The 27,632-nt window shown below is 46.1% G+C and overlaps 1 protein-coding gene across 3 annotated transcripts in view; it reads right to left on the bottom strand.

Annotated features, from left to right (window-relative positions):
* Nucleotides 1-26,482, bottom strand: part of RFX2 (regulatory factor X2) — a 30,625-nt gene extending 4,143 nt beyond the window's left edge. The window contains exons 1-15 of one of the 3 annotated variants that reach the window (XM_008934072.2): nucleotides 26,372-26,482; nucleotides 23,215-23,304; nucleotides 22,217-22,296; nucleotides 20,761-21,025; nucleotides 16,442-16,516; nucleotides 9,927-10,108; nucleotides 7,847-7,966; nucleotides 6,775-6,890; nucleotides 5,837-5,955; nucleotides 5,393-5,505; nucleotides 4,039-4,190; nucleotides 2,850-2,947; nucleotides 1,593-1,742; nucleotides 783-991; nucleotides 81-234 (exon numbers count right to left, since the gene is read on the bottom strand). In XM_008934072.2, coding sequence (XP_008932320.1) covers nucleotides 81-234; nucleotides 783-991; nucleotides 1,593-1,742; nucleotides 2,850-2,947; nucleotides 4,039-4,190; nucleotides 5,393-5,505; nucleotides 5,837-5,955; nucleotides 6,775-6,890; nucleotides 7,847-7,966; nucleotides 9,927-10,108; nucleotides 16,442-16,516; nucleotides 20,761-21,025; nucleotides 22,217-22,296; nucleotides 23,215-23,304; nucleotides 26,372-26,476 — 2,028 coding nt within the window. In that variant the 5' untranslated portion in view covers nucleotides 26,477-26,482. The remainder of the gene's footprint in view (nucleotides 1-80; nucleotides 235-782; nucleotides 992-1,592; nucleotides 1,743-2,849; nucleotides 2,948-4,038; nucleotides 4,191-5,392; nucleotides 5,506-5,836; nucleotides 5,956-6,774; nucleotides 6,891-7,846; nucleotides 7,967-9,926; nucleotides 10,109-16,441; nucleotides 16,517-20,760; nucleotides 21,026-22,216; nucleotides 22,297-23,214; nucleotides 23,305-26,371) is intronic. The other 2 variants (XM_018088685.1, XM_018088686.1) reach the window with 2 other exon arrangements.
* Nucleotides 26,483-27,632: the final 1,150 nt, after the last annotated feature.

The following is a 27,632-nucleotide window of genomic DNA, read 5'->3' as shown; positions in this document are numbered from 1 at the left end:
CTTTTCCAATCTGGCTGATTCTCTGATTCTTTAGGTGCTGCTTAGTTTGGGTTTGTTTCTGGGGAATGAAGGACTCTCACCTCTCCCATGACGGCGATCGGTGTCTCCCCGGTCGCCTGGGCCACACGATGCTCCACTAGGTAGAACATGTACTCGTCATAGAGCAGGCGGATCAGGTGGAAGGACCCAAAGCTGGCGGCGCTGCGCAGGGTGAGGTCCCGGATCACCATGGAGCTGGAATATGGCCGGGAAACAACATTTGGGTCATGTTTCGCACTTGTGTCACGTCTGATTCTTCACCCTGAATTCTGGACCCTGAAGGTACTGTGGGATTATTTCTGCCCCTGTGGGATTGTTTCTGCCTCTAACTCAAGAGTGTCAAACTGCTTTAATAAATAAGTTGATGGAGCATCCTGTCCTATTTGGGCATGGTGGGATTTGGTCAAAGGTTGGGCTTGATGGTCTTGGAAGTCTTTTCCAACTTTTATTCCCTTCTGCCTCTAACCCAAGAGTATCAAATCACTTTAAGAAATAAGTTGATGGAGCATCTTGTCCTATTTGGGCATGGCAGGATTTGGTCTTGATCTTGGAAGTCTTTTCCAACCTTAATGATTCTATCCCTGTCCTGAAAGGACACAGGAGACACAACACTTCCTTCTGTACCAGAGCCACAGTTAACCACAGTTTTACGGTTAAAGAACGTGGCCTTGGCTTTTCAAGGAGCTCTTCACATGCCCTGAGCCCGATGCAGAAATACCTCCAAAATGAGAAAGGAGATGTACCTATAGAAGGACCATTTCAACAGGAACTGCCTGGCTGCCTTGGGGAAGCTGGGACTGCCCTCATGGTGCTTCAGGACTTGAGTAACAACATTATCCAGCCAACTGGCCCACTGGTCCAGAGAGCTTTGCTGCTGCAGAGTGAGCTTGAAATCCTGCTCCAGCTTCTGCACCATGCCCTCCTCACACTGGCACACCCACGAGGCCTGTTCCTGCTCGGGAAGAAGGGTTGATAGTTACTCATGCCAAACCTGCATGGTGTTGTATCCCAGCCCAGGAATGCAGCTTCATTTCTAGTAGGCAAGGGCTGCAAACCAGCTCTGAATATTGTCTCTGATCCATCCATAGTATAATGTTATTATTAAACTATATTATTGTTGGCAGCACTTCTTTCTTCATGGAAGGAGCAGTTAAGCCTGGGAACAGGCTGCCCAGGGAAGTGGTGGAGTCACCATTCCTGGAAGTGTTCAAAAAATGAGTTGAGGACATGGTGGGGTTCGGTCGAAGGTTGGACTTGTTGATCTTGGAGATCTTTTCCAACCTTAATGATTCTACAACTCTTATTTGCAAATAAGATTACAAACAAATAAATAAGATTCTATGACTCTTATTTACAAAAGCTCCTCCATACCTCCTCCACCGTTCACAGCGAGATTGGAAAACTTACATGGAAAAGTAACATCAAAACCCATCAACTTGTTCATTTAGTTGGTTTTTAGCACTGGAAATCAGGCGGTGGTCGAAATCAGGTGGTGCCTACAACCTGGCTGTGGAGCCCCAGCCCTAGAGAACACGACCCAGGGGCAGAGTTACCTGCACATTGGCGAAGTCAACGCGGTTGAGGTCGCTGAGCATCTGGTTGATCTGGGAGGTGTTCTGGAGCACGGCCCGGGCGGCCTGGGCCAGGTGGTTCAGGGATGTGTATCTGCGCAGGGTCTGGGCAAAGGCACTGACCACCCCCACCTGCAACACAGCACGTGGGGCTGGGGGGGCAAACCCTGCTCCAGGCACACCCTGCACTGCCACAGGCTGCCCAGGGCAGTGGTGGGATCACCACTCACGGTTGTCTTCAAAACACATCTGGATGTGCCACTTGAGGACATGGCAGACTTGGCAGTACTGGGTTAATGCTTGGACTTGGTGATCTTAAAGGTCGTTTCCAACCTAATCCTTGTGCCAGGCACTCAGAATAACTCAGTAAATCCTTTGGCTCAGACGGTTGTGAAACATGCTGAGGACACTGTGTGGTTTGTGAACCAGCTGGGTCTCTTTAGGTGCTGCTTAGTTTGGGTTTGTTTCTAGGGAATAACGACTCTCATCTCTCCCATGATGTCTCCCTGGTTGCCTGGGCAACATGATGCCCCACCAGGTAAAATGTGCTCATCACAGAGCAGGTGAATCAGGTGGAAGGACCCAAACCTAAATGATTCTCTGATTCTATTATTCGTTTTCTTTAAACTATTAGGTTTTCACACTCTGTCTCCAGCAGAAACCAGCAAGGTGGGAACAGGCTGCAAGAATCTCTGGCTTTAGGAGAAAGGGAGTAGGAACCTTGTGTTCCTAGTGAACCTACTGGTTCCTACTGGAACTTGGCAATGCCATTCCCTCCTGTGCTTTCCAGGACAGACTCATTCCAGGGCAGGGATAACAGGCTCCCCAGGGCAGCGGGCACGGCCCCAAGGCTGCCAGAGCTCCAGGAGCGTTTGGACAACGCTCTGAGGGACAGGGTGGGATTGTTGGGGTGTCCTGGGCAGGGTAGGAGTTGGACTGGATGATCCTTGGCGTTCCCTTCCAACTCAGGATATTCTATGATTTTCTCACACAAAGCTTCATCTGCAATTTCGAGATGCAGAAATGGCTCCGTGGACAGAGCAGCATCAGCTTCTGGTACAAAGGAATTGCCCGACCTGCCCTCCCACTCATTGCTGATTTTGGTTCAGAATTAATCATTACACTGTGCTAATCCTGAGAACTGACTCAAACTGGCCCAACTTCAGCAAGGATTTCCAATCCCTGTGGAAAACTGCAACATGCAGACATACACTGAGCCCATCTCGCGCCCGTGCTCACCTTGGTCTGCACGACCTGCGGGGGGAATTCACTCATGGCATTCATCAGCCACCCTTCCAAACTCTTGGCAAAATTCCTGATTGCCTGTGTCAGTGTGCCTGCAAAGAAGGCTGCAAAGTTAGAAAGGCTGTTCTGTGTCATTTTTGGGGACCACTTTGTAGCTTAGGACTGCTGGGGAAAGCACAGCCTGTTGTCTGGTTAGCTGAGACCTTGATTTTGCATCAAGGAAATTAGCTGGGTTCTGATACACACTCAAATTATTCTTGTTCTTTAATGTTATTACTCAAACTCTTATTCCTATTCTTGTTCTTATTTTTATTCTTATTCTTGTTCTTATTCTTTGATGATTGGACTTACTGATCTTAGAGGTCTTTTCCAACCTCAAGGTTTCTATGATTTTTCATTATTTTTATTTTCTCTTATCCTTTTCTTATTTGTGGTCCTTCTGAGCACTTTCCAAATGGTGAAATCTGCTCTTCAAAGGCACTTATGTGTCCCAGTATATGACTGACAATAGCCCTGAGGGGGACACAGCTTTCCAGTACTGTTCGACTTTCCAGGACTAGGCCCAGTCTAGGTCTAAGCTGAGGTTTTGTGGAGACTGACACAATGCACCTCACTGGGGAGCCAAATCAGAGAGAAAATCCTTAATATCCCATCACTAACCTCCCAAATAAAAGCTGACCCCTATTTTCCAGGATGGTTCCATATGAAAAAAAGATGTGATCTCCAAGGAAACAACTCCCAAGGATCGGCTGTGCTTCCATGTGTGTGTAACATGCTGTTTTACCTGACTCCCGGCCAAAATCAGGAGATGTGATGTGCAATACACCAAATTTAAAAGGCATGAGAATTCCCAGGGGCCACAAAATACCACGACAGAGCAAAGCTGCAGGAGGAATATTGCTGTTGCCATAACATTTTAGCCAAAACGAACACCTCTACATCAGTTTTTACCAGGGAAATCTTTGTGGGAAGTGAGTCATCTCCCATCCCTGAAAGTGTCCAAGACCAGGTTGGACGGGGCTTGGAGCAACCTGGGCTAGTGGAAGGCGTCCCTGCCCATGGCAGGGGTGGAATGAGATGAGCTTTAAGGTCCCTTCCAACCCAAACATTCCATGATTCCATGTTTGTCAGACCCAGTTCCCCAGCACCAGTCATGCTCTGGGATGGGGCTGTGGGTACTCACTGGGCACCGGTCGGAGCACGTCAGGGATGAGGATCTCCACCAGGGCCTGGTACAGGATGTGGTCACAACTCCTCATCCACTTCAGGATGGGCTCATATTTGCACAGAGTGATCAGCTTGTCTTTTGGGAGAGTCCCTTCGGGTTCTTCTTCACTGCAGGAGGAGGAGGGACACTGGGTGAGTAGCAGCTTTGCACTCAGTGCATTCACCCTTCTTTATTACTAACCCCAATTTGCAGCACAAAAAAGCCTTCAGGTATCTTTCAAAAGGAAACGTCTGATTGTTTGTACGAGTCTTGTCTCTGCAAGCACCTCCCCATCCATGGGGCCACAGCTCTGGGCAGTCTTCCTGCAAATCCACATCTACTGCCTTCACCTCTTCCCTCTTTTGCCTCATTGCCTTTCACACACTCCTGTCCACGTGGACGTGGGGACTGTGCTTCAGCACAGGCATTTCAGCAAGAAAGGGCTCAGCTAGTTCTTCTTACAGTCCCAGATATTTCCAAAACCTTCCCACCTTTCCCCTCTGCTCTAAACCTGCTGAGCTGTATCACTGGGAACAAAAAGTTTGCAGCCAATGTAGGTGCAGATTAACTGATATTGAGAGACATCACAAACATTTTCAAGGTGTTTAACACCTTCAAATGCTGAGTATTTTCAGAAGGAAGAAGACTTGGTGGTTGGATGAGAACATATTCTACAGATTTTTGTGGGTTTTTTGCTTATTACTTGAAGTTTTACCATTTTTCTTCTGAATAGAAAACATCCATATGGGAAATCCTTATATCCTCAGTAAAAATGAAGAGTACAGACTTGTGACAGAAATGGCCTCAAGTTGCCCCAGGGGAGGTTTAGATTGGATATTGGGAAAATTTCTTCACTGAAAGGGTGCTTAGGCTTTGGAACAGGCTGCCCAGGGCAGTGGTGGAGTCATCATCAAAAGGCATATGGATGTGGCACTTGGGGACATGGTTAGTGGTGACTATGGCAGTGCTGGGTTGATGGTTGGATTTGATGATTTTAGAGGGCTTTTCCAACCTTAATGATTCCATAATTCTATAATCAGAGCAGACACTTTCCTCAGAGGTCTGAACTCTGTGTTTCCATTATATTAAACACTTCTATAGAATCACAGAACATGCTGAGTTGGAAGGGACCATCAGTATCATCGAGTCCAGCTCCTGCACAGGACACCCCAACAATCCCACCCTGTGCCCGAGAGCATTGCCCAAAGTTTCAAGTTCTCCAAAGCACTCAAAAAGCCTAAGGGAGCTGAAAAACACTTCATTCATCTTTAAAAGAAAAAAAATCACCAAGAAATGGATCACTGAGAACCAGTGGAAGGCCAGGGAGTACCTGGAAGGCAGAGCAGTGGGACCATCACTAGGTGGTGCCTTCGGACTCCAGAAGGATTGCCAGAGCTTCTCGATGTAATGAAACTGGAGGTTCATTACAACATCCAAAGTCGCCTGACAACAAAGAACACAGCTCGTTAGCAGCTCTGTCAGCCCCGTGTCAACGCAGTGTCAGCACACACTTCATGTGCTGCCATTTACAGTAAATAATTTACAAGAAAAATAACGGAAATGGCATTGTTTTGATAATCAATGTAACATAAAACAGGTCACACGGTGAAAAAAATAACATAAAGCACAATATCTGAGTTGTAATTCCTCACAAATCAAGCATTCCCTATATATTCCAGCTTTTCCTAAGAGCAGAATATGAGTGAGCACATGAATTATGTCCCACACTGATTAATAAATCAGATAATCACCAAATAATATCCCAACTAATCACCTCACAGTGTCGCCTGTAAAGAATCTGCAGAGTTTTCACGTCGTTCAAGGTGAAAACTTCTTGTAAGAGGACATTCTCTAGATCAGGGGCTGGGAACTCAGGAAAGACATGGGTCACATCTACGGAAAAAGAACATTGGGAAAGATGCTGAGGGTTAGGCACACTTGGAATACAGGTGTTGCTGTCACTGGTGGCTTTTTCATGATCCAGTTGGGATGAAACAGAAAAAATGAGACTGATAATCGATTTTTTCCCTGATTTACGCTGTTATACTGGGAAAAAAGCAAACAATTGCAACCCATTTATTCGGTGTGGAAAGGAAAATGCTTTCTTTCTGTGTGTAATAAAAGAAACAAGAGAACATTGTCCTCATCTGCCACACTTGCATTAGATTTTTCTCTGAAGCCTGAAAACCATCTCTCTGGTATTTTCAGAGTACAATGGGAAATATAATTGGGCAGCAGAGGTGTCAGGAGCTCACAGAGCTGGCTGGGATTTGCTGTCTCAGCTGGAGGCGATGGAGACACGTAGATCCAGGACCAGCAGGGCCAGAGAGTCTGTCCCACAAGGAGAAGGTCTGCATGGATCATCTCCAGTTGGATATGCACTGTAGCCTCTGCAAGGGAGAGAATTGCTTTTCTCCCTCTGGCAAGGCTTGGCAGAACCTCCACTCTTCCATGCAATTTGGATAAAACCAGATGGAATTAAAAACACACTAAGAGGGAACCAAAAGACCTGTTGGCTGAAGGAAAAAACCCTTCTGGGGGGACAGGAGTCAGCAAATAAACTTTGCAACTGTGACATTACAAAAGCTTATTAGAATACATACTATATATGAAATATATAATACTGTAGATTTATTAGGATACAATTGGGTTTTCCTGGACAAGAAAAAAATCCTAGATGTGAAGAATTAATCATTAAAGGAGTGTCCTCACCTATGAACTGCTGATGGTGTTGACTCTGAGCAGCCACTGACTGCTCCGGTGTGGTGTGGGGGTTGCTGTTGGACCCACTCTCTGCCATCCCATCCATCTTCTGGGCTGCTCTGTACCTAAATTCAGAGCATGGTTTAGGATTCACGCAGGCACCAGCAAACACGTACATATTATTTACAACACAGCTGTATAGATCTGTGTGTTCATCAGGTGACACTCAAGGACAACGTGTCAAGGGCTGAGCATCTCTATCTCTGACTCAAGGGGAGGGGGAAAATGAGCAGCAACTTTTGAAAAGCCTCCCCAAGACAGAATCGCAGGGGTTAAGAGGTATGCCCAAGGTGACACCAAAAAACAAAAAAGAGAAGCAGAATGGAGTGGGTTCCAGAGCTGACTCTGTCTTAGGAGTCGACTTTCTGCATTTTTTGCATTTACTTTCTGTTTGGGAGCTGAAGAAATAAATTCTGCTCCTTTTTCACTCCAGCAACAACCAGAGGCGTCCATGCTTCCAGAAGGCAATTCCAAATTCCTATGCATGTTGTATTTTATCTTTAAAATTGCTCAGACACAAGACTAACCATGGTACTATTTAACTTGCACTTCTGCACAAAAACCAAAATGCACCCAAACACAGCACAACCCCCAAGTCCTTTACACTGATTTGGCACAAGAACTCCATAGCTGAGATCCTGAACCAGTCTGGCTACAGGTATGCTGGGAAAGGTGGCACTTACAGTGCTGGCAAACAGATTAGGGAGATAAATGCCATTCCATGGAATTACAGAATAGTTTGGGTTGGAACAGGCCTTTAAAGGCCATGTAGTCCTTTAAAGGCCATTTAGTGAGCCAGAAAATCTTCAACTAGACCAGGTTGCTCAAAGCCCCATCCAACCTCACCTTGAATATTTCCAGGAATGGGGCATCTACTGGAATTGGTTTTGGACCCTCCCACTGCTCCAAGCAACATTTGGGTTTGAACTCAAGCTCATCACTCTCCCCCTTTGCCCCAAGCAAAGCCAATTCCCAGGATTTGGACTGCTGAGCTCTTTGGGAAGGCCCTGGGAGCACTTACCTTTGCTTCTGGTGGATGGGCTGCTGCCTCATGGCCATGTACTGGGCGTCCTCCTGCAGACGGTTCAGCGGAGACTCTGGCTTTAGGCGGATCCCATAATAGTGATATTTGGAGTTCCCCCTGGAAGTATCAACATTGACATTGTAAGTGGCCCTGCAATTTAGGTTGTTTTGACAATATTCCCAGCTTCAGGCAGCAATTTCAGTGGCTGAAGTCATGAACTAATAAATGCCATCACCCCTTAGAAAACTTAAGCCCACGTGTGGCCAAACTCAGGGACATCCATGTTTAAACCCAGCCAGGTTTGCTCCATGGCAACTGGGGAAGAGCAGGCAAAAGTTACAATACAAAGTGTTATTAAACAGAATGACAGAGAGCCCACAGGGGACACTTTGCTATTTGATTAGGGTTTAAGGATTTGTTTTTTCCATAAAAACAAACCTCCATCTTTATCTAAGCTTGGATAAAACAAGCCTGACTGGACAGAAAACTATGATAAGAAAAATGTCTCTGTGGTGCCACAACTTTCACAGCAACAGGCTTTGATGTGGTTTTGTTCTTGGAGCTGCTCATTTTTGAAGGTTTTGGAAAAACCGGAAGGTTTCTGCAAGCACAGGGGGCTGAAATTCTTTCTTCTTTGCTGCTGTGATGCTCCTTAGCAGAATGTGATTCCATCACATTAGAGAGACGTGTCAGTTGAAGTTTTTCCACCAAACTGGAATTTTTCAATCCCAGTGAAATTAGAGAAATTTAAGAGAGGACTATTTGTCCCAACTTCTTTTGTTGGGGGAATTTTCCCTTTTCAAGGGCCAGTTCAATTGTTCAGTCAGTGCAAAAAAGGGTTTTACAGACACTACATGTTCAGCCCTGTCTTGAGTGATTTTAAATGCCTGCAAATTAAATAAAAGATGCCTTTATAATCTAAAATTATAATAAATTAGAAAATAATGGTGGACAGCTCTTTCCATACTTATTTAGGTTCACTATCTCCTTCCCAACCTGCTCATTTGCAATTTTAAGTGGGTTTTTTGCTTGCTTGTTTTTTCTTTAATCCTTGATGGAATGAAAGAATTTCTCTCATCTAAGGAAATTATTTCATAGCTCTTGCACTTGACCCCATCTACAGAAATCCAAACTGCTCTTCCTACAACTGTTGCCTCCACATTCCAGCTGTGCAATGCCCTGGACATATCTGGTTTTGTTCTCCTTTAGAAGCCCAAATATCTAAGCTTGAATTTTTATTATAAAATCTTACACAATCAGAGAAACCACTTTTTCTCTAGTATATTACCTATTTTTTTATATTCTAAGTTGGGATAAAATGCACACTCAGCTGTGCAGAAGCTCTGGATGCTCCCTTGAAGGACACATCTGTGTGTGTATTTCTCATGCTACGCTTTTGTTGTAACATCCCACAGATCTTTGATGTTTTAAAAGAAAAAAATCCTCACAAGATTCAGCCTGATGCTTTGGGGATTTCAGAAATAAACCATTTACAACTTCGACAGCTTGTCTGCATCAAAGATTCTGTTACGAAGGATCTTTACTGGACTCAAAGGGAGAAACGGCTTCACTGAACCAGAATTTGGGTGGCAGCAACAACTGTGAGGGTGAATTACCTCCTCTTTTTCAGACAATACGGAATCACAGAATATGCTGAGCTGGAAGGGACCCACCAAGATCAACTCCTGGCCCTGCACAGACACCCCAACAATCCCACCCTGTCCCTCAGAGCGTTGTCCAAACACTCCTGGAGCTCTGGCAGCCTTGGGGCCGTGCCCACTGCCCTGGGGAGCCTGGGCAGTGCCCCAGCACCCTGTGGGGGAAGAACCTTTCCCTGAGATCCATCCCAACCCCCCTGGCACAGCTCCAGCTGTTCTCTCAGAAAATGAGATACTAAAGGGATGAGAAGAAGCCTCAGTTCAAATAAAGGTTATTATCCCACACGATCATGGCTGGTTGTATCTGTAGATCTCAAAATGACCTGTGCCTGCTAAATGATGCTCAGTAGGTTCTTAGAACACCTGAGAGAAGTTGCAGGAAGGCTTTTTTTCTTATTTCGATGTAGATTCCTACCAACCTGGTTCCCAGGCGCCGGGTCCTCAGCCCCATGAACACAGAGCGGATGAGTTTCCCGAAGGAAGCAGCGTTCACTGGATCCAGTTTGTGCTCCTGGCAGTGCCTCAGGTAATGGTTGTACAGGGAGCTCCTGGGAAGGCTGACACCTTCTGCTGTCTCATAGTTATCCAACAACCACTGGAGCTTTATGTATGGAAAAACAGATAATATGGAAGTCTGAAGAGGGCTGAAACGGGCTGCGTCAAGCAGAGCCTACTCTCAAACATCCAGAAAGCCCATCAGACTTTAGGAGTTCAGGAGAACTTAATGCTGAGTTGTTAATTTATACAAATTAATTTGATACAAATTAATTTACATAACTTATAATTTATAAGTTATAATTGATAATTTTTTATGGTTGCAAAACCCCCATCCCAAAGGTAACAACCCAAACAAAAGTGCTGTCACTTCTTGCATTAAATACACCCCTCCTGCCAACTCAGTGTCCACCTGGGGTTCAGCTGAATTCCTGCAGAGCCAAAATAAAGCTGTAAGAACTCATGTTTTCCAAGAAAAAAGATTTTAAGATACTGCCTAAGAGGAATAAATTTTAGAGTAATCAAATCTGCCGCAAAGTCTTTATTAATTTGAAGCTTGGCATGTCTGCAACTGCTCCCTTAAAAATAAAATAAACGGTTGCCAAAGCAACCTTAAAAATCTGAGGGGATCCATCTAGTTTGCAGAATTTACTATCTGAACTTTTGACACTTCTGTTGATTAAAATTTGCATTTAATATAAATTATTTATGCCTAGACAGTCTGAAAGGGCAGGTCCTGCTCACTGTGTCAGCACAGGAATGAAAATGCAAAAAGACAAAGCCCGCAATCTTCTTTAATTGATTAAATGACTTCAGCATCAGTGAAATAAGTGTTATATTAAGGGAATTTGGGAAGAAACTAGATGTACAAATGGACTAATATCTACAGTGTTGGTAAGAGTCCTTTCACTGTCCCAAGGGATGTTTGGGATTAACATTTTCCAGGCTTCCCCCTCTGCCCAGACCTTCATCCCTGCCTGTGTGGGAGGCACAGCTCCCCCAGAACCAGCTGCATTCCCACCAGATCAGTGGCAAAACACACTCAGGTTGTGGATGCCAAAATATCAGCCACACCATCTCTTTACAACTAATAGTTCCAGTAGATCTTGGAATTAAGCACAGACTTAATCTAGAAATCAGTAGGATTTGACCAGGCACGTGGATTACACGTTGGCCCACGCTCAAGTCCTCTCCACTCCTACTCCAGTTTTCATCTCTTTTCTCCCATTTTTCTCTTGATGAAACTTCAGGGTCCCAATTCACCACGAGACTGGAGTTTTCTATCAATAACTCTGTGAAAATACAACCTGAGCTGTGTGATGACATCTCTGACACCTCACTCCAGTGAGTTATTTTCAGTTTCTGTGTTTCATATCCCACTTTGCTCTCACACAAAGGCTTTTCGGCACCTTGACTGAGTGTGCTGTGGGGCTCATTCACAGATCCAAATTTAAACTGCTGCTGCACAGAATGAGCTGAATCCAAAGCTGCGCAGTAAAAACTATTTCATTCAGCCTGGAGAAGGCCGAGTGATACCTCAAAGCTCCTTCCAGTGTCTGAAGGGGCTCCAGGAGAGCTGGAAAGGAACTTTTGACAACAGCCTGGAGGAACAGGACAAGAGGAAATGGCTTCCCACTGCCGGAGGGCAGGGTTAGATAGGAGATTGGAAAGAAATCCTTCCCTGTGAGGGTGGGGAGGCCCTGGCACAGGTTGTCCAAAGAAGCTGTGGCTGCCCCACCCCTGCAAGTGTCCAAGGCCAGGTTGGACAGAGCTTGGAGCAACCTGGGCTGGTGGAAGGTGTCTCTGCCCACAGCAGGGGGTGGAACAAGGTGATTTTTAAGGTCCCTTCCAACCCAAACCATTCTGGAATTCTGTGATTCATTAGTTGGGTTTGATTCAAACCAACCACAAGTTCCAGTGACTGGATCCACCAGTTCTGGTGGCCTTTGGAGCAGAGCAGGGGCTGCCACAGCTGGAAGAAGAAAAACCTTTGGCCATTTTCACCTCTGTCCAGCTTTTTACAGAGCTACTTGTCACTCTCCCACCTTTCCTCATCACCTGAGACACTCTTTGATCTTCCACAAAGATCATTCTGACCTCCAAACCCCAGAGTTCTAAGAGATGGTCTTTGCTAATGATCCCTAATGATCCTTTGTGCTCTCATCTGCAGAAGAGACATCCCTGGAAGCCCCAAAAGTCTTCCTGTAGTCCTGAGCCACCTCCACCCTCTCAGCTTTCTCTAACAAAAGTGGAGCCCAGTGGTTTTGGCATAAAAGATCAGCAGGAACTCAGTTTTAAGTAGCCCAAATCTGTGCTAATTTTGGCCCATCCCCTGTATTTAAAAGATTTATTAAGGTTCTTTGAAATTTTTAAACCATTTATTTTATTTATCCTATGGCAGATACTTAATGTGTACCAGCAATTTATTGCCTAAACCTTAAGCCTGAAAAAACATATAAAAGTTGCACTACTATGGAAAAATTCATGTATAAGTAAAACTCTCTGATTTAAATTAACCCTGGGCATTTTTATTCTAATCCCCGATATTTCTAGAAGATTTCCTTCATCTTCCAGCTTTCTCTTCCTGCAAATGTCTTTTTATATTCCTTTAAACATTACAGAGTTTCACAATATGAATTCCCACTGTTGAACTAGAAATCTATTGTGAAAGGCACAAAAGAGCTTGAAACAGAAATCTGTCAGAAGAGAAATAATTTTCCAAACATGATTTTTGCTTTTCCTGCATAGTAACAACAAATTCAAGCACTTAAAATGAGAATACTAAAGATTCTCTCCATTTGTATCCCTTATTCTGTTTATTTTCTGAATTTTGTGTGACAATAAGGTATTCTCCAGTTTTATTTCTGTTTATGCCACGATCAGGTTCCAATAAAATCTCTCTGCAGCCATATGCTGCTGTGTTTGTTACAGGCACCGCAGGGGAACATTTAATTTTCATTTCTACTTTAACTTCTGTTTCTTCTGTTTGTTTTTCTTTAAAATCTTGAGCAAAAACCTCATCCTTGTTTGATCCAAGGATGGCTTGTTAAGGATGGAAGAAACCATACGTGTTGTTGGCTGAGAAAATCAACACACTTTTTTTTTAAGGTCCAGGTTTGGAGAGGTTCTTATGGATATTTCTAGAAAATACAAAAAACCCCCAATGAACAACAATTTGTGGTTCATATTTCAGGTGTTTTTAGCTGAGACTATGAGCAGCAGGTTCTAAATCCAGGTTCAGTGCAGCTCAGAGTTAGGATGGAGCCATTTACCCCCAGGAAAGAATTCCAATGGGGGTTTTTTGGGTTTATTTTGTGGTTTTTGGTATTTCATTCTACAGGCAGCGAGGAAAAACTACATTGTCCCCCTAATCCTGCAAGTGCTACAGATATCCAGGAGCCACAGGGCCTCAGGCAGGTTATAGCATTCAACTACTCCAGCTTTAGGCACTCGTATAAAAATTGTAGCAATTTTTCTCCAATTTCTTTGCATCATCTGCAAGTTCATAACTGGCAATTAAATAATCCTCTGACCTAGGGACTCTGGGTCACTCAGTTCCGGTCACACAGTGACATGATTCCATCAGAAACATCCCGTGTCTGTGAGTATCAGCATGAGCTTCACCTTCCATGCTTGAGATTTCAAGTGCTCTTAAATAATCTCTCAGAGAGTTTTTAAGCCAAATTAAGTTATCAAGTGTGGCTCCATTTCACCTTGATTTTGGTTAAAAGGCATTGTGTAAAAAACTACCTCTTGACTGAGATACCTTTAATTGTCCTCTCTTTAAGAAGAAAAAACCAACCAACAGAGATTTCTGGCATGAAACATCTGCTGATGGTAGGAAATAAACCATTATCCCAAGAATGTACACATGTGTAAAATGCCAAATTTAAAATGAGGGACAGAACAGAATGAAAAACTCTGCAGCCTTAAGGCTCAAAGCAATTAAGTCACAATTAAGTGCAATTAGCATCATCTCCCCACTTCTTATTGCTTTGGTCAAGCTGGAATTTGCTTTCAGCCTTGACAAATCAGTCACCTGCTGCTTCACTCTGGTCCTCCTGCACAAGCCTGACAATCTCATGTGTCAGCCATGTGGAATTTGGGATGGGGAATCCACTGTCTGGTGTTCTGTTTTCTTTTTTTACCAGGAAGAAGTGGGAACTGAAACATCCCTTGTACCACAGCACGTGCTGGGGAAGATGCACCGAGAGGTTCAGCGCTGCTGCTCACTGGGATGTCCCACACCCTGCACTGGGAGACAGCTCTGGGATCTCCAGTCTCCAAGTGGTGGCTGCCCCATCCCTGGGAACATCCAAGGCCAGGCTGGATGGAGCTCTGAGCACCCTGGTCTAGTGAAAGGTGTCCCTGCCCATGGCAGGGTGTTGGAATGAGATGGGCTTTAAGGTCCCTTCCAACCCAAACCAGTCTGTGATTCCAGTCCAGCCTCCTACTCAGATTAGGGCTCACTTTCATGGGAGCTCAGGTCCCTCAGATGAGTTCTTAGAACCTCCCCAGTCAGAGGCTGCAGAACCTCCCTGGGCAATCACAGAATCACAGAATATGCCAAGCTGGAAGGGACCCACAAGGATCATCCAGTCCAACCCTCAGCCCTGCACAGGCCCATCCCCAAGAGTCACACCCTGTGCCCCAGAGGATCATCCAAACCCTCCTGGAGCTCTGGCAGCCTTGGGGCTGTGCCCAGTGCCCTGGGGAGCCTAGTCAGTGCCCAACCACACTCTGGGGGAAGAACCTCCCCTGAATGGCACCAAAATTCTCTAGAACCAGAGTCTGCCTGGTCTGGTTCTTCAATGTGCTGTATTTCCTACAGACACTGTGTATTATTATAATATATTATTATGTTCCCATGTGTCCGCAAACATCACTCCATGCTCTGGAAAGGCAGAGCGAGGACACTGGGGGTCCATAAGACAGCAAGTGCCCTGACAGAGGGAATGCCCCACCCCAGCCCAGGGTGTCTGTCCTGGAGCAGCACCTTCAGTGGGGACAAGAGGAGAGTGGATATGTCCACACATGCTCAGGAAGCAGTTTGTTTGCTTTAAAGCTTCTAAGAGCACTTAAACCTCATGCCAACGCATGAATTGTGCCCTCAGAAGAGGGACATTGAGTTCTGTACTTCTACCCTGCAAGACAAGGGTGGGGAAGGTCTGATCAGAGGCTGGATCGGGCTCCAGCTCCATCCTGTGCAGTCTGTGGTCAGGTGAGATCTTTGCTTTCTTTCCTCTGCCCTTTTCCTGGATTTTTTTCAAACCTCCTTCAACACCACATCACGACCCACCCATCCTGCTCTGTGCTGGGAGAAACAAGAAAAATCCTGCAGAACAACAAGATCCTTGGATGAACCTGCACAGCACTCTTGGCATGGGCAGGCGAGCGTGGGATGGGAGGGATGCACAGGGATGCTCAGAACGGGAACTACCAGCCTGACCCTGCAGGTTTGTTTTTCCCCAACGACCACCAGAAACCTTCAGTGTCCACCAGCTGAAATAAGGATTGAGCTCACCCAGGAGCCCTGGCCTGGAGTTTGACATCATCTTAGGAGAATCAGACTGGTTAAATATTCCTTTTGTTTTCTCAGGCTATTTCTCCGCAATGAAGAAGCCAAAGTTGGGTTTTTTTTCAGGACCTAAGAATGACAACAAATCTGACCCCAAATGCAAAGCCAAAGGAAATCTGTTAGAATAAAGAAGCACCACTCTGTGCACTGTGATTTATCAGTGCAGGACATGCTTGAGCTTAATCCAAACACAGCAAAGTCCAGGCAAGTCCAACGACTTCAATGTGACTTGAACTAAACCCTTCAAATCTCACCCAGGTATGTGCTCACTGCTCAGTTTTACTGCATGGGAGCCACAAACCAGGATACAAAGGTCCAGGAGAACAGTGCGAATTCCACACAAAGCAGGGAAATTGTTGGCACAGTGCAGAGAGGGAGGGCAAGCACACGGATCTAGCACAGCATTGTAACAGGAATGGGCTTCCTGAGGCACAGAGAGAGGGAATAAAGGCATTCACAGGAGCAGGCTTTTGGTTTGTGCTGTCTGAGGGATATTTGATATCTGTCACCATTCACATCGAGTCATCACTGCAGATTTACAAGTGATTTTCCAGCCATTTTTCAGTTTCACTGAATGAACTTTCTCAAACATGTTTATCTAATTGCGAGCAATTTCCATTGCAAGGCAGATGAAATAAATAAAGTCAGAGGCAGTTAACAGACTCCAGAGCATCTCGGCAACAAACATTATCACCAGGGCACTTTTTGCAGACCCTCTTTCCTTGGGAATGGGCTGTTTTGGGCAGTACAGCTCAATCACAGGCTGCTTTGAGGGACTTGTGCTGTTGAATACACCAAAGGGCTACAAATAATTCTCCCACCAAAGCAGGGAAAAGGTTGTAAATTCTGATCATAACTTACATGGCTGTTGAGCAAACTGCTTTTGTGTGATGTAATCCCTTCACTTTTTTGTAGGTTTTCAATCGCCATTTCAAGCTAAAGAAAATGTGCACGGGAAAACAAAAAAAAAAAAAAAAAGGAAAAAAAAAGAAAAAGAAAGGAAATCAGATAGTTAGCAACAGCCAGGATTATTATGTCTTTATTAATATTTGAATGATTAATGCTTTATATCAACAAGCTTGTGAAAAAGAGGCAAACAGATGAGCATAGTCCATGTGGATGAAGCTGCAGAGGCGTTACTGGGACATGCAAATGGACACACAGCAAGAACCACCACGGGGGTGACAGAGCAAGACCAGGGGAGTTTATCTTCCACTAAAAGCATTGTCCATTTCTAAAAAAAGCAATTTTCCTTCTCCTTTCCCCTTCCTGCTGAGACCAAACTATCACCACACAGATCCACTGCACTAGGACAAAGACTTGCTGAAGAGTTTTGCCTCTTAAGAAGAACCGACAGGAATTAGTTTGGTTATTAACCTCTTAATATTTTATCAAAAACTAAAAAAAAGACTCAATAAAATGGGTGCAAAGAGGGCTGACACAGAGAGGGCATGAGCTGGAATGGATAAGGGCTCTCTGACACTGAGGAGAACTGCAAAGGGACTCTGCAGGAAGAAGCCAGGTTTTGATTAAATGTGCTCTTCCCCAGAAGACAGGATGGCACATCTTGATGCTACTGAACTCAGAGGAGCCAAGGTAAGGCCTTCTGGCCCCTCAAGAGCCTCCTTGTTCCCTCTGCGTGGCTCCCATTCTACCTTTATCCCAGCTGTGGCTGCTGCCTTGTGCCCCAACCCTCTCCTGGACCCTTCTTGTCTTGTCTTCTCCTTTCTGCTCCTGGGACTCCTTTGACAAACTCTGGCAAACTCCTTAGAGGCAGCTGCTGATCCCAGAGCCCCAGTGCTCCTCTTGAAGCTTTTGGCAAGTGAGGAAATAAATTAACCCCCTCAAAACCTCCAAAGAAACCCACATTAAGGGACTGCCAGAAGCAGAACCTCCTGTTTCTTTCCAGTGGATGTTCTCAAACCCCTGTTATCCATGACCTGTTAGCGCAGGCAGGACAAGGTAGCACATATCAGCCAGAAGAACTGTCTCTAGCATCTCTCCTTATTTAACACACATCTCCTCTGCGGGTACATGCACATGCAGATGGTCTGTCCAGGGCCTCCTTCCCACATTCACGGTCTGAACTGACTCATTGCATGGGGAAGTAAAGGTTGAGATAAACCAGACAATTACAAACCCAAGCTTTACCAAAAAGGTGGGAGAGCAGAACAAATCAGATCCAACTTCTCAAGTAACATCCAAGAACCAAAGTCAAGCTCTGTGCCATATCCAGGTCTGAACATGACACTGTCCAAGCACAGGTCCCTTGATTTCCACACCAAAGTGCCTCCACAGTAGCACTTCTCAAGATGTTATCAGCCAATTCAACACAGGGTCAGTCTAAGCCCAGCTTTTTCGTTGAGAACACTCTCACACACTGGTGTGCCAGGAGGAACCAAGGCCTGATTGCTGACACAGCCTTCAGGAAATGAGTCAGTGCTAGAGGGAGACCCCGTTTCCTTCCTCTCCTCGAGCTGGTTGAGCAAGCCCTGTTATACAAGCACAAAAACACTGCCTGCTCCTTTTTGGTGAGTGTCCCATACAAATGGACACTTTGCATTTGCAGAAAAAAGTATTACAGGGAAAACTCTAAATGCTCTTAAACAGCCTTGCAGGAATGTGAGTAGCTCTGAGGACCCACTTATGGGACATCTCAAGGATTTCCTCTCTTGCTACAGACTAATTTAGATGAAGATTAATAGTGCTGTGTTGGCACAGACACTGAACAGGGCTGTTCCATGTGCTGTTCAGATGGAGCAGAACATCATTATTCCAGCAGATATGGAAGACAGCTTTCTTTAAATGTTTGAAGTTTTTTTTTTTTAGTGTACATACAATCTTTACCAAACATCCCTCAACCTCCTGAGGTAGCTCTTAGGCCATTGATAATTCTGAAGCACTTCCTTGTTCCTGGTCTCTTCTGGAAATATCTTGTCTCCTCCAGAAAGACCTTGCTTTTGAGGTCTTGGTGCCAGCTCTGCCCCAAGCCCTCAACATCCCATTCTCCACCCAACTCTAATCCCTCTCCTTCCTCATTCCTGGCTGCTGCCTCCCATGTTGCCCAGCCCTCCCTCCACTGACCACTGTGACATCCATCCCCTCTGCACTGCACCCCAAGGCCACACGCAAAGACCATCTGCAGGAGCTCTACTTTCCTTTCTCTCCACAACGCTTCTAATCCTGCCCCACCACATTTTGCCAGGTCTCTTTAACACCAGCCTTTCCCATTCCCTGTTTAGGCAGGATGTTGCAATGAAAAATTCCTGCCCATTGATTTCATTCAGTCCCTGCTCTCCTTAAGCCACCCACATTTATTAGGGGTGTCTGGAGAAGCTGCCCCATCCCTGGGAGTGTCCAAGGTCAGGTTGGACGAAGCTTGGAGCAACCTGGGCTAGTGGAAGGTGTCCCTGCTCATGGCAGGGAGTGGAACTGGATGATCTTTAAGGTCCCTTCTAACCCAAACCCAATGATTCCATGATTATTTGGAATTCCAAGCAGTTATCATGGTTCTGCTCTATCCCGCTCCAACCCTAGACTGTGCTGGAAGAACGGAAAGCCACACACAGACGTATCCCTGGACTGTCTGCCAGGCACTATTCCACCTTCTTCAGCCCCTCCACAGACATTTGGTGTTAAAACACCTTCAGAAAGTTCATCCCTACATGAAACAGAGGGAATTTATCTCAGATAAAGTGACTTTCCATAAAAGTCACTTCCTAATATTTCATGTTTTTTACTGAACAGCCTTACCTCATGTGACTGCACAAAAAATCTGTGCATGGGACATATCTATTGATACATTTTCTACTTGGGCTTTTTACACTGTGCCCATCACCATGGAAAAGAAAAAAAACCCCAAACAACAAGAACCCCAAAACCCAAGAGCGATGTTGTGCAGCTTTGCAAGACGCAGTCCCACACAGGTGACAAGATCAGCAGCCACTTCCTTCCAAATAACACGCTTGAGCAAAAATCAAATGGTTCAATGCTAATTTTTAACTATGAACAGTTAAAATACACACCCTCACACAATTCTCATCCAAGAACTGAACCCCAGCTAACCCAGCATCCATAATTTTCCCTAGGACTTTTTCCCTATTTCTACCTAAGGCAGAGTACATTTACTCCAGGATCAAGAGAACCTTTCAAGGCACAATGATTCAAAAAACATGGAGTTTATATCCTAAAATTCTGTGGGAAATGAAAGTACAACTTAATATGCCAGATTTTCCAGAGCCCTCAGTAGCAAACAGTTCCTGGGTTTTTTTTCCCTGGGTGATGCTGCTCACACATTTTATGTTCTGGCCCACACACTGCATTACACCTACGTTTATATTTATATTTATATGCAAACATACAAACATAAGTCTGGAGAGGAAGATGAGGAATGTCCCACAAAATGAGCTTCCATCACTCCTGGCAGCTGCTCTGGGAGATTCCCAAATCAAAGCCCTGGGAGCCTCTAACTGCAGAAAGGCTGTTTTGGGTGAATATCTACAACCCCCCAGTCCTACACAGCTATACAGCTGTGCTTCCAGCACTCTGGCACTTCACTGACAGCTGGAGAGACAGGATTTTTAAAAAAGGAGAGCTTTAAAACACTTCTGTTTGATCAGTATTACCCCTAAAGTACATTTTCTGTAACATATGGCAGGGAGAGAATACACAATGGTGTAGAAGATATATATACAAAGACTTTTTGATCACTGTGCACTTGGCATGATCAGCTTGACAAAATTTATGTGCTAATTATCCACTGGGTTAATGAAGGACTTTCCAGGTCTCTTCGTAATTAAAAATACATTTCATTATTTTGGGTAAACCAAGCCCCATGTTCAGATGTTAGATTTGGTAGAAAACATAGAGACAAATGTGCTGAATTGGGAAGCCAAAATATTTTGCTTGTGGGGAAAAAAAAAAAAAAGCAAGACCACAGAGGATTTTCTCTTATGCTGCATATTTTCAGTGATTGGGAAGTTTGACAAGTTCCTGCTTAGCAAGAGGGACATTCCAAACTCCAACTGGAAAATTATAGTATGCCAGTGTCTATTCTCTCTCTTGCACTTATGGCATGTTATAGACATTGATAATGACAGGAAGTTTTATTTTCTGAAGGATTTCAGTTCCCTTGGAACAATTCCTGGCCCCCGAGCTGCAACACCTGCAGGGCTACATACCGTTGCTGGAGAGGAGCGTGAGGTGTGTGACAGGGAATGTCTAGAGTTCTCCAGCCCCCCATGAATGAGATAGGCTCCCGAGCCGGAGAGGATCTGACTTCCCCCAATGTCCATGGTGATGCCCACCATGTTGTGAGAGGGAATGGCAGGAGGAGAGGATGCCGCTGTAGTCACCTGAGCTCCACCTCCCTGCGCTTCGAAATAGGACGCGGCGCTGCTGGGGGCGTAAATCTGAGCCTCGGTGTTGTAGGAGTAGGCGGCTCGTCTGTCAAGGAACACAAGGGTCAGGGCATGGAGAGACAGAATTCCATGGGTAATAGTTTCTGGAAGCTGGAGCACCTCTGGGAAAAAGCTTCGACTCTTGTCAGTGGGATTTCCTGCAGTGAAATGGGATCTTGTGCTGTGAAAGGGTCTGGAGGGGAAGGGGCTGAGAAGCGGCTGAGGGCACTTGGCTGGGGGAGACTCCTCAAGGTCTGCAGCTTCCTCCCAAGGGTCAGCTCTGATCTTCACTCTCTCAGATCAGGGACAGGACCCAGGGAACGGCTGGAGCTGTGCCAGGGGGGTTGAGATGGATCTCAGGGAAAGGTTCTTCCCCCACAGGGTGCTGGGGCACTGCCCAGGCTCCCCAGGGCAGTGGGCACGGCCCCAAGGCTGCCAGAGCTCCAGGAGCGTTTGGACAACACCCCGAGGGACAGGGTGTTGGGGTGCCCTGTGCAGGGCCAGGAGTTGGACTGGATGGTCCTTGGGGGTCCCTTCCAACATAGGTTATTCCACGATTCTATGAAAGTCAGTCCTGACAATGTTGATCAGCCCTGGAGCCATGGTGAGGGCAGAGCGTGGAGCTCGGCAGCTCTTGTAGAGAACTGGGGTGAGGAAGGCCAAGAGCATCCCAGGGGGTAGGAGGCCCAAAATGGGGCACAGAAGACAGGAGGAGGAGGAAACTAGAGGGGTGGGGAGGCCCTGGCACAGGTTGTCCAGAGAAACTGTGGCTGCCCCATCTCTGCAAGTGTCCAAGGCCGGGCTGGACGGGGCTTGGAGCAACCTGGGATAGTGGAAGGTGTCCCTGCCCATGGCAGGAGGTCGAATGAAATGAACCTTAAGGTCCCTTCCAACCCAGTCATTTCATGATTCTATGAGACCTTTTAACACCCCCTTCTTCCTCTCTCAGCTACGCCCTGGCTCCTAAAGCAGAGCCAGAAGCAAAGAAAACCTGGGCAGAGTGGAACACCAGATCAGGTTTCCCTGGAGAACAGTCCCTCCATGAGGATAACAGCTCTTCCAAGGCTGGAGTCTGGCTGAAACCACCCTCAAACACAACATAACATGTGAAACAATTGTTCCTCCTCTCCATCCTTTTATCCTTGGGCAATGCCAGGGTGGAAAGAGCTTGGGAGGATGGAAAGGCTGGGAGCTGGGAGGGGACACGGCTCTGCTACAGCCAAGGAGAGACTCTTACATGGTTCCATTGGTATAAACAGCTTCTCCTCCTTCCACATACTGGACCTGGGCTGGATAAACGTGCTGCACAGACTGCACCTGAAACAGGCATCAAAAAGTTATGGATTGCTTAGGAAGAGCAGGAGAAACTGCAGATTTCCTTATACTACTGTCAACCTTACGTTGACATTTAGGGTTTCTTTTTAAAAGAAAAAAATAAACCAACCAACCTCCCCCTCCAAAGGAATCCCAAAGGACATTTTTATTTTCAAAGGCTAAATAAAAATAGATAAATAAGTTGTTGCTCCATGAGCAGTGGAAACAACGGAGCTGAGTTTCCCCTGCACACACATCTGGGGCTGGTTCTGTGCTGACTAATAGGGGTGAGATCATGGTGCAGCCTTTCCTTCAGAGGGGACTGGCAGTGTGCAACTGCACCCCAGCCCCCTCTTTTTTGCTCTGGGAGGGATGTAGTTTCCCTCTGTCAAGTTTTTCTCCCCCCTGAAACTCAGCAACCAAATAAAAAATCGCTAAAAGAAAAAATCAGGAATCAGACTCAGTGTCCCCACAGAGCAGCACTACATATCCCTAGTTTCTTAGAAAACAAGGGTTGCAAAAGGCAAAGTTCAGATAAATAAAAACAATTGCATGGCTCTCTGGCACTGAACCTTTCTCTGGAGCCATGTGTAGTCAGCAAATTTATTTGTGTAATTAAAAAAATCCTGAACACTTCGCCTCTAAAATATCTTCACCAAGTAGGATTGCTTTTAATTTAAATTTAATAAATGCTCTAAAATGGCAGTTGAAAGCATCCATCAAATCCTCAAATGTATGAATCCATCAAATTTCCAAATGTATGAATCCATCAGTCTAAGAAAGGAGGAGAGTGATCCCAGTTTTTTGATTGCCCACAACACTCTTTAATTAAGATTTTTCTAGCAGTGGTACAGTTTCAAACATCATGTGGGATGTGGGGTCCCTGTGTGGTGTCCCACCCTAGATATATTTATTTATTACCTGTTGTGGAACCTGCTGGACTCTGGGAACAGATATTTGCTGCATCTGTGCTCCTTTGGGAGCAGAGCCCGTTGCTTGGACCAAAACTCTCTGGAAAAACAGGAACAGACACTTACTTTCAGTTCATAACACAGGTGAGTCAGGTGTTCTCTTCCAAAGTTTCATGGACAACTGCTACACCAGCTGCAGTGGCACCTCTTACTGTCCCTGTGGTCTCCACCCTCCCAGGGTAACACCAGCCTGAACTTGGGCAAGGCCAGATCCACAATTTCTGACATGATTCATCTTTAAATCTCCACAAAAGGATATAACAGCCAACAGCTGGGTGATGAGAGGAGCTCAAATGAGGTTCAGTAGCAGCTAAGCAAGAACCACTTCTCACACATCCACATTCTCCTCCTCAGGCTGCAAAGTTTCTTCTCTTATAGCTGCTAAACCTGCAACCTCTCCAACGTGCCACAGCCCTTTTGGTTTCTTCCAAAATCTCAGGTGATTCTGCATCTCCCTTCAGAGAGAGCTTTGTTCTGCCTTGTGATGGTCACTGTCCTCTGCCTCTGCTCTGTCACCTCCATCATCCCCCTGCTCAGTGTGTCACCCTGCACACTCAGTTTGAGGTTGTCACATATCTCAGGGTGCTCAACAAAACAAACAGGGGGATGTGGTAAGATGGAAAGAAATGATTCAGTGAGGCCCGTGGGAACAGAGCCAAGTGTCTGTATGGCCTTTTAAAGCTTCTCCAAGGAGATACGTCCTCTGTGGCTTGAGGTTTTAGAAATACCCAGGAGAACAAAGAGCTGCAAAACAATCCCACATGATTCCTAGAAGCCACCTTGACAATTACTGGCTGCCTTATACGTATATCTTCATGATTTTTAGCTCTCTGACACCCTCAAACATGCCTTTGTAACAACCAGAAATGCTATTCTAGCAGAATTACAAGAATATGATAATTTCCCTGATTTCCACTCCCCAGCAAGTCTGGATACACTGGAGATCCTGCAGTACAAGCTTGCAGTAAGGACACTGTTGTCAGCCACCACTCTGTCCATTTTCTCTCCAAAAGAGGCTCTAAGCAGTGCAGGATCAGGACATCATAAGCTCTTTTTGAAGTCAGGCCTTGGCAGTGCCACTTACACCAAAGTCCCAGCAAGATCCATTCCTTTCTCCTACTTTTTACCCATTCTCTGGCATTGCTTGTATCAAAGGACACATCTGTGGCACAGCTGCCCAGCTCACTCCTTGTGTCCTTCCTCACTGCCTGTCTGGTTGCTCCTACTTCCTTCCCACCAAAATAACGAATCATCCCAACCTGTAAGATGAGACCATCCTGCTCAAACAGCCTCCGCTCACACTGGAAGGTGGACCAGTGATCAACCACCCCAAAGGCTTCAGCCTCACACCACTCATGCTGCCAGCAGTTCATTCCCAGTGGTTTCCTTGTCTTGCTGGTGAGAAGGGAAGGCTCTGGATGCTCCTCCTCTTCACCAGCCTTCCCCAATCCTCTGGGTGTTCCTTAATACACGGAGTTTCACTCAATGTGCCATGTCCTGGTGACATTTCATAATTTCACAATCCAAAGCCAATGGGTTTTCTGACCATGTTGTCACAGTCAAATTCCCACTAATGATCCCTGGGACACCTGACACTGTTGATCAGTGATATCCACATCATTGCAGCACAAACAAGGAATGTTCCCCAGGAGAAATGGAAGTTGGGAAGGCTGGGAGATGACAGCAAGGCCCCGAATCACTCGATGTGAATGTCCAGGGCTCCCAGTGAATTGAATGTTCCTACTAATTCACAACTTTTGATTGTTCCTTTTCATGAGCATCCAATGGCAACCGCTTCTGCTCACTTGGGAGTTGGAGAAGGACATAGCAAAATTACACCCACCCATCCTCTCATCCCTCCAGCTTCCTGAGTCAGAAGCTTCTTTTGATAGTTCCCCAAAAGGCATAAAAAGGAACCAGTCTGACTTAACCCTTCCTGTTTTGCACTGGGTTGTTTATATCCATCTGTTGAAGCCACCACTTGTCTCCTATTGGACCTCCCAAGTGCACCATATTCATGTATATGAATAATTAACCCTTCCTCCTCCATTTAAAATGTCAGGATCTGCCAACCAAAGGAAGAGACCATGGAATCATGGAATCATAGAATGGTTTGGGTTGGAAGGGACCTCAAAGATCATCCCATTCCACCCTCTGCCAAGAGCAGGAAAACCTTCCACTATCCCAGGTTGCTCCAAGCTCCGTCCAACCTGGCCTTGGACACTTCCAGAGATGGGGCAGCCGCAGCTGCTCTGGGCAACCTGTGCCACGGCCTCACCACCCTCACAGGGAAGAATTTCTTTCCAATCTCCCATCTATCCCGGCCCTCTGGCAGTGGGAAGCCATTCCCCCTTGTCTTGTCCCTCCATCCCTTGTCCCAAGTCCCTCTCCAGCTCTCCTGGAGCCCCTTTAGGCCCTGGAAGGGGCTCTAAGGTCTCCCTGAAGCCTTCCCCAGGTGAACACCCCAGCTCTCCCAGCCTGGCTCCATGGCAGAGGTGCTCCAGACCGTGGACCATCTCCATGGCCTCTCTGGACCCACTCCCACATCCTTCTTCTGCTAGGGGGCCCCAGAGCTGGACACAGCAATACAGGTGGGGTCTCATGATGGCAGAGAGGAAGGGGAGAATCTCCTCCCTGACCTCTGGCCACTCCTCTGTGGATGCAAACATCTCTTTGGATGCAGGATGTGGCTCCTCCCCCCTCTCCCTGCATTAGCTCTCCCCTCACCCCTTCTCCCTGACCTCAGCGCTTCACTTGCAGCGATGCCTTTAAGGGCTGTTCCATCTTCTCCTGCTTTTATTGACACACCAAACAACAGCAACAGGATATTAATCTGAAGCAAACACTGAGCTGGCATGAAGGTAACTTCCTTGGGCAGCTAAATTAAAACCTAACCCTCACATTTCAAAGCTTGCAGATTGATTGGTAGGGCTAAAACACATGAGGTATCGACGGCCTTTATCAACACAAACTCCAGCAACAGGTTTGCTCAATGAGCTGATTAAAAATCCTCTCTCCACCATAAAAATCCCTGGATTAAAATACATCAGCCAGCAAAACAGGGCCCTTCTCCATGGAAACAGCATTCCCAGCTGAGGATACCTTACCTGCTGAGAAGCCGGCACTGGTTGCACCACCGGAGCCTGGGCTGAGGCCGAAGGGTGAAGCGCCATGGAAGCTGCTGAGTCTGATCCACCCTCTGAACTCTGCATACTCACTGCTGGGAGAGCACAGGGACATCAGGCAAGCAAGGAGAGCACAGCCCCACACCAGCGACTGCCCCAAGGGGCAAAATCCCAGTGGAAGATCCAGGGGAAGCACTGGGAAGGAAGGAAGGAAGGCAGCTGCCATCCTACACACAGGCCTCTCTTTAGGCTTGGAGCTAATTTTAATGCAGTATTATATTAAGAAAAAAAGAAAGTTGCACAATTGTTTCACAGAAAGGAGAGGGAAGGAACAGAAAATGCATTTCTATATATAACTGAAAAGTGGCACTGGAAAATTATTGTGTCACGGTGAGGATCACACAAGATCTGGGGGAGTAAGAGCTTATTTTAAAAATAATTTGTTCTCCCCCCATTTTATCACATTTAACTACTGCAAAAAACATTTTAATCCAATCTAAATCCGTGCCTGGAGCTTAGCAAAGGCTTTCTTTGGGAAGTGGGGTGGTCAGCTTGGGTTTATAATCACAATGAGCGATCAAACATGAAGAGCAGAAAAACAAGGATTCACCATCATTTTAAACCTCCAAAGAAACATCGCCACTCTCCACCCTGACCCCCAAATCCCACCAGCCTCATAAGGTCCCAAAAAGCCACATTACCTCCCTCCACTCCCACAACATGACCCTACAGAGCTGGTGGTGCCCTTGGAATCTTCAAATCCCTGTGTCCTGGCACTGACCCACCTCACTCAGCCACCTTCAGAAGCATCCCAAGGGCCATGTGGGGATTCTCTGGGGATGGAGAGAGGGCAGGAGAGCAGGGCTGAGCCCCTCCATCCCCAGGGTCTCCTCTCTCCCTCACAGCACTGTCCCAGCCCGCTGTGTCCATCCCCTGCAGGACATGGGACATGTCACAGGGGACATAAAGGGATGTTGTGATGGGGCTTCCCAGGAGCACAAAATATTTCTTTCTGGGGAGGGGGAGCCGTTTTTCCTCAGCTTCTCATGAAAGTTCCTGTTTTAAAAACTGTTTTAGAAGGATTTCTGCTGTCACTTCAAAACCAAAAGATTAAAACCATCCAGATTTTGGGCAGTGTCATTTCTCCTTTCGTGGTCTTGCTGATGAGTGAAATGCAGCCTCCAAATAACGTTATGAAATCCTTTTTTTATTTCCACTCTCCATCCAATATTTAAACTTTTCC

Source organism: Manacus vitellinus, unplaced genomic scaffold, assembly GCF_001715985.3.
Source record: "Manacus vitellinus isolate BGI_N305 unplaced genomic scaffold, ASM171598v3 scaffold_107_pilon, whole genome shotgun sequence".
NCBI lineage: Eukaryota > Metazoa > Chordata > Aves > Passeriformes > Pipridae > Manacus > Manacus vitellinus.
Note: the sequence above shows the minus strand (reverse complement) of the source record. Positions and strands in the feature narration are given on the sequence as shown.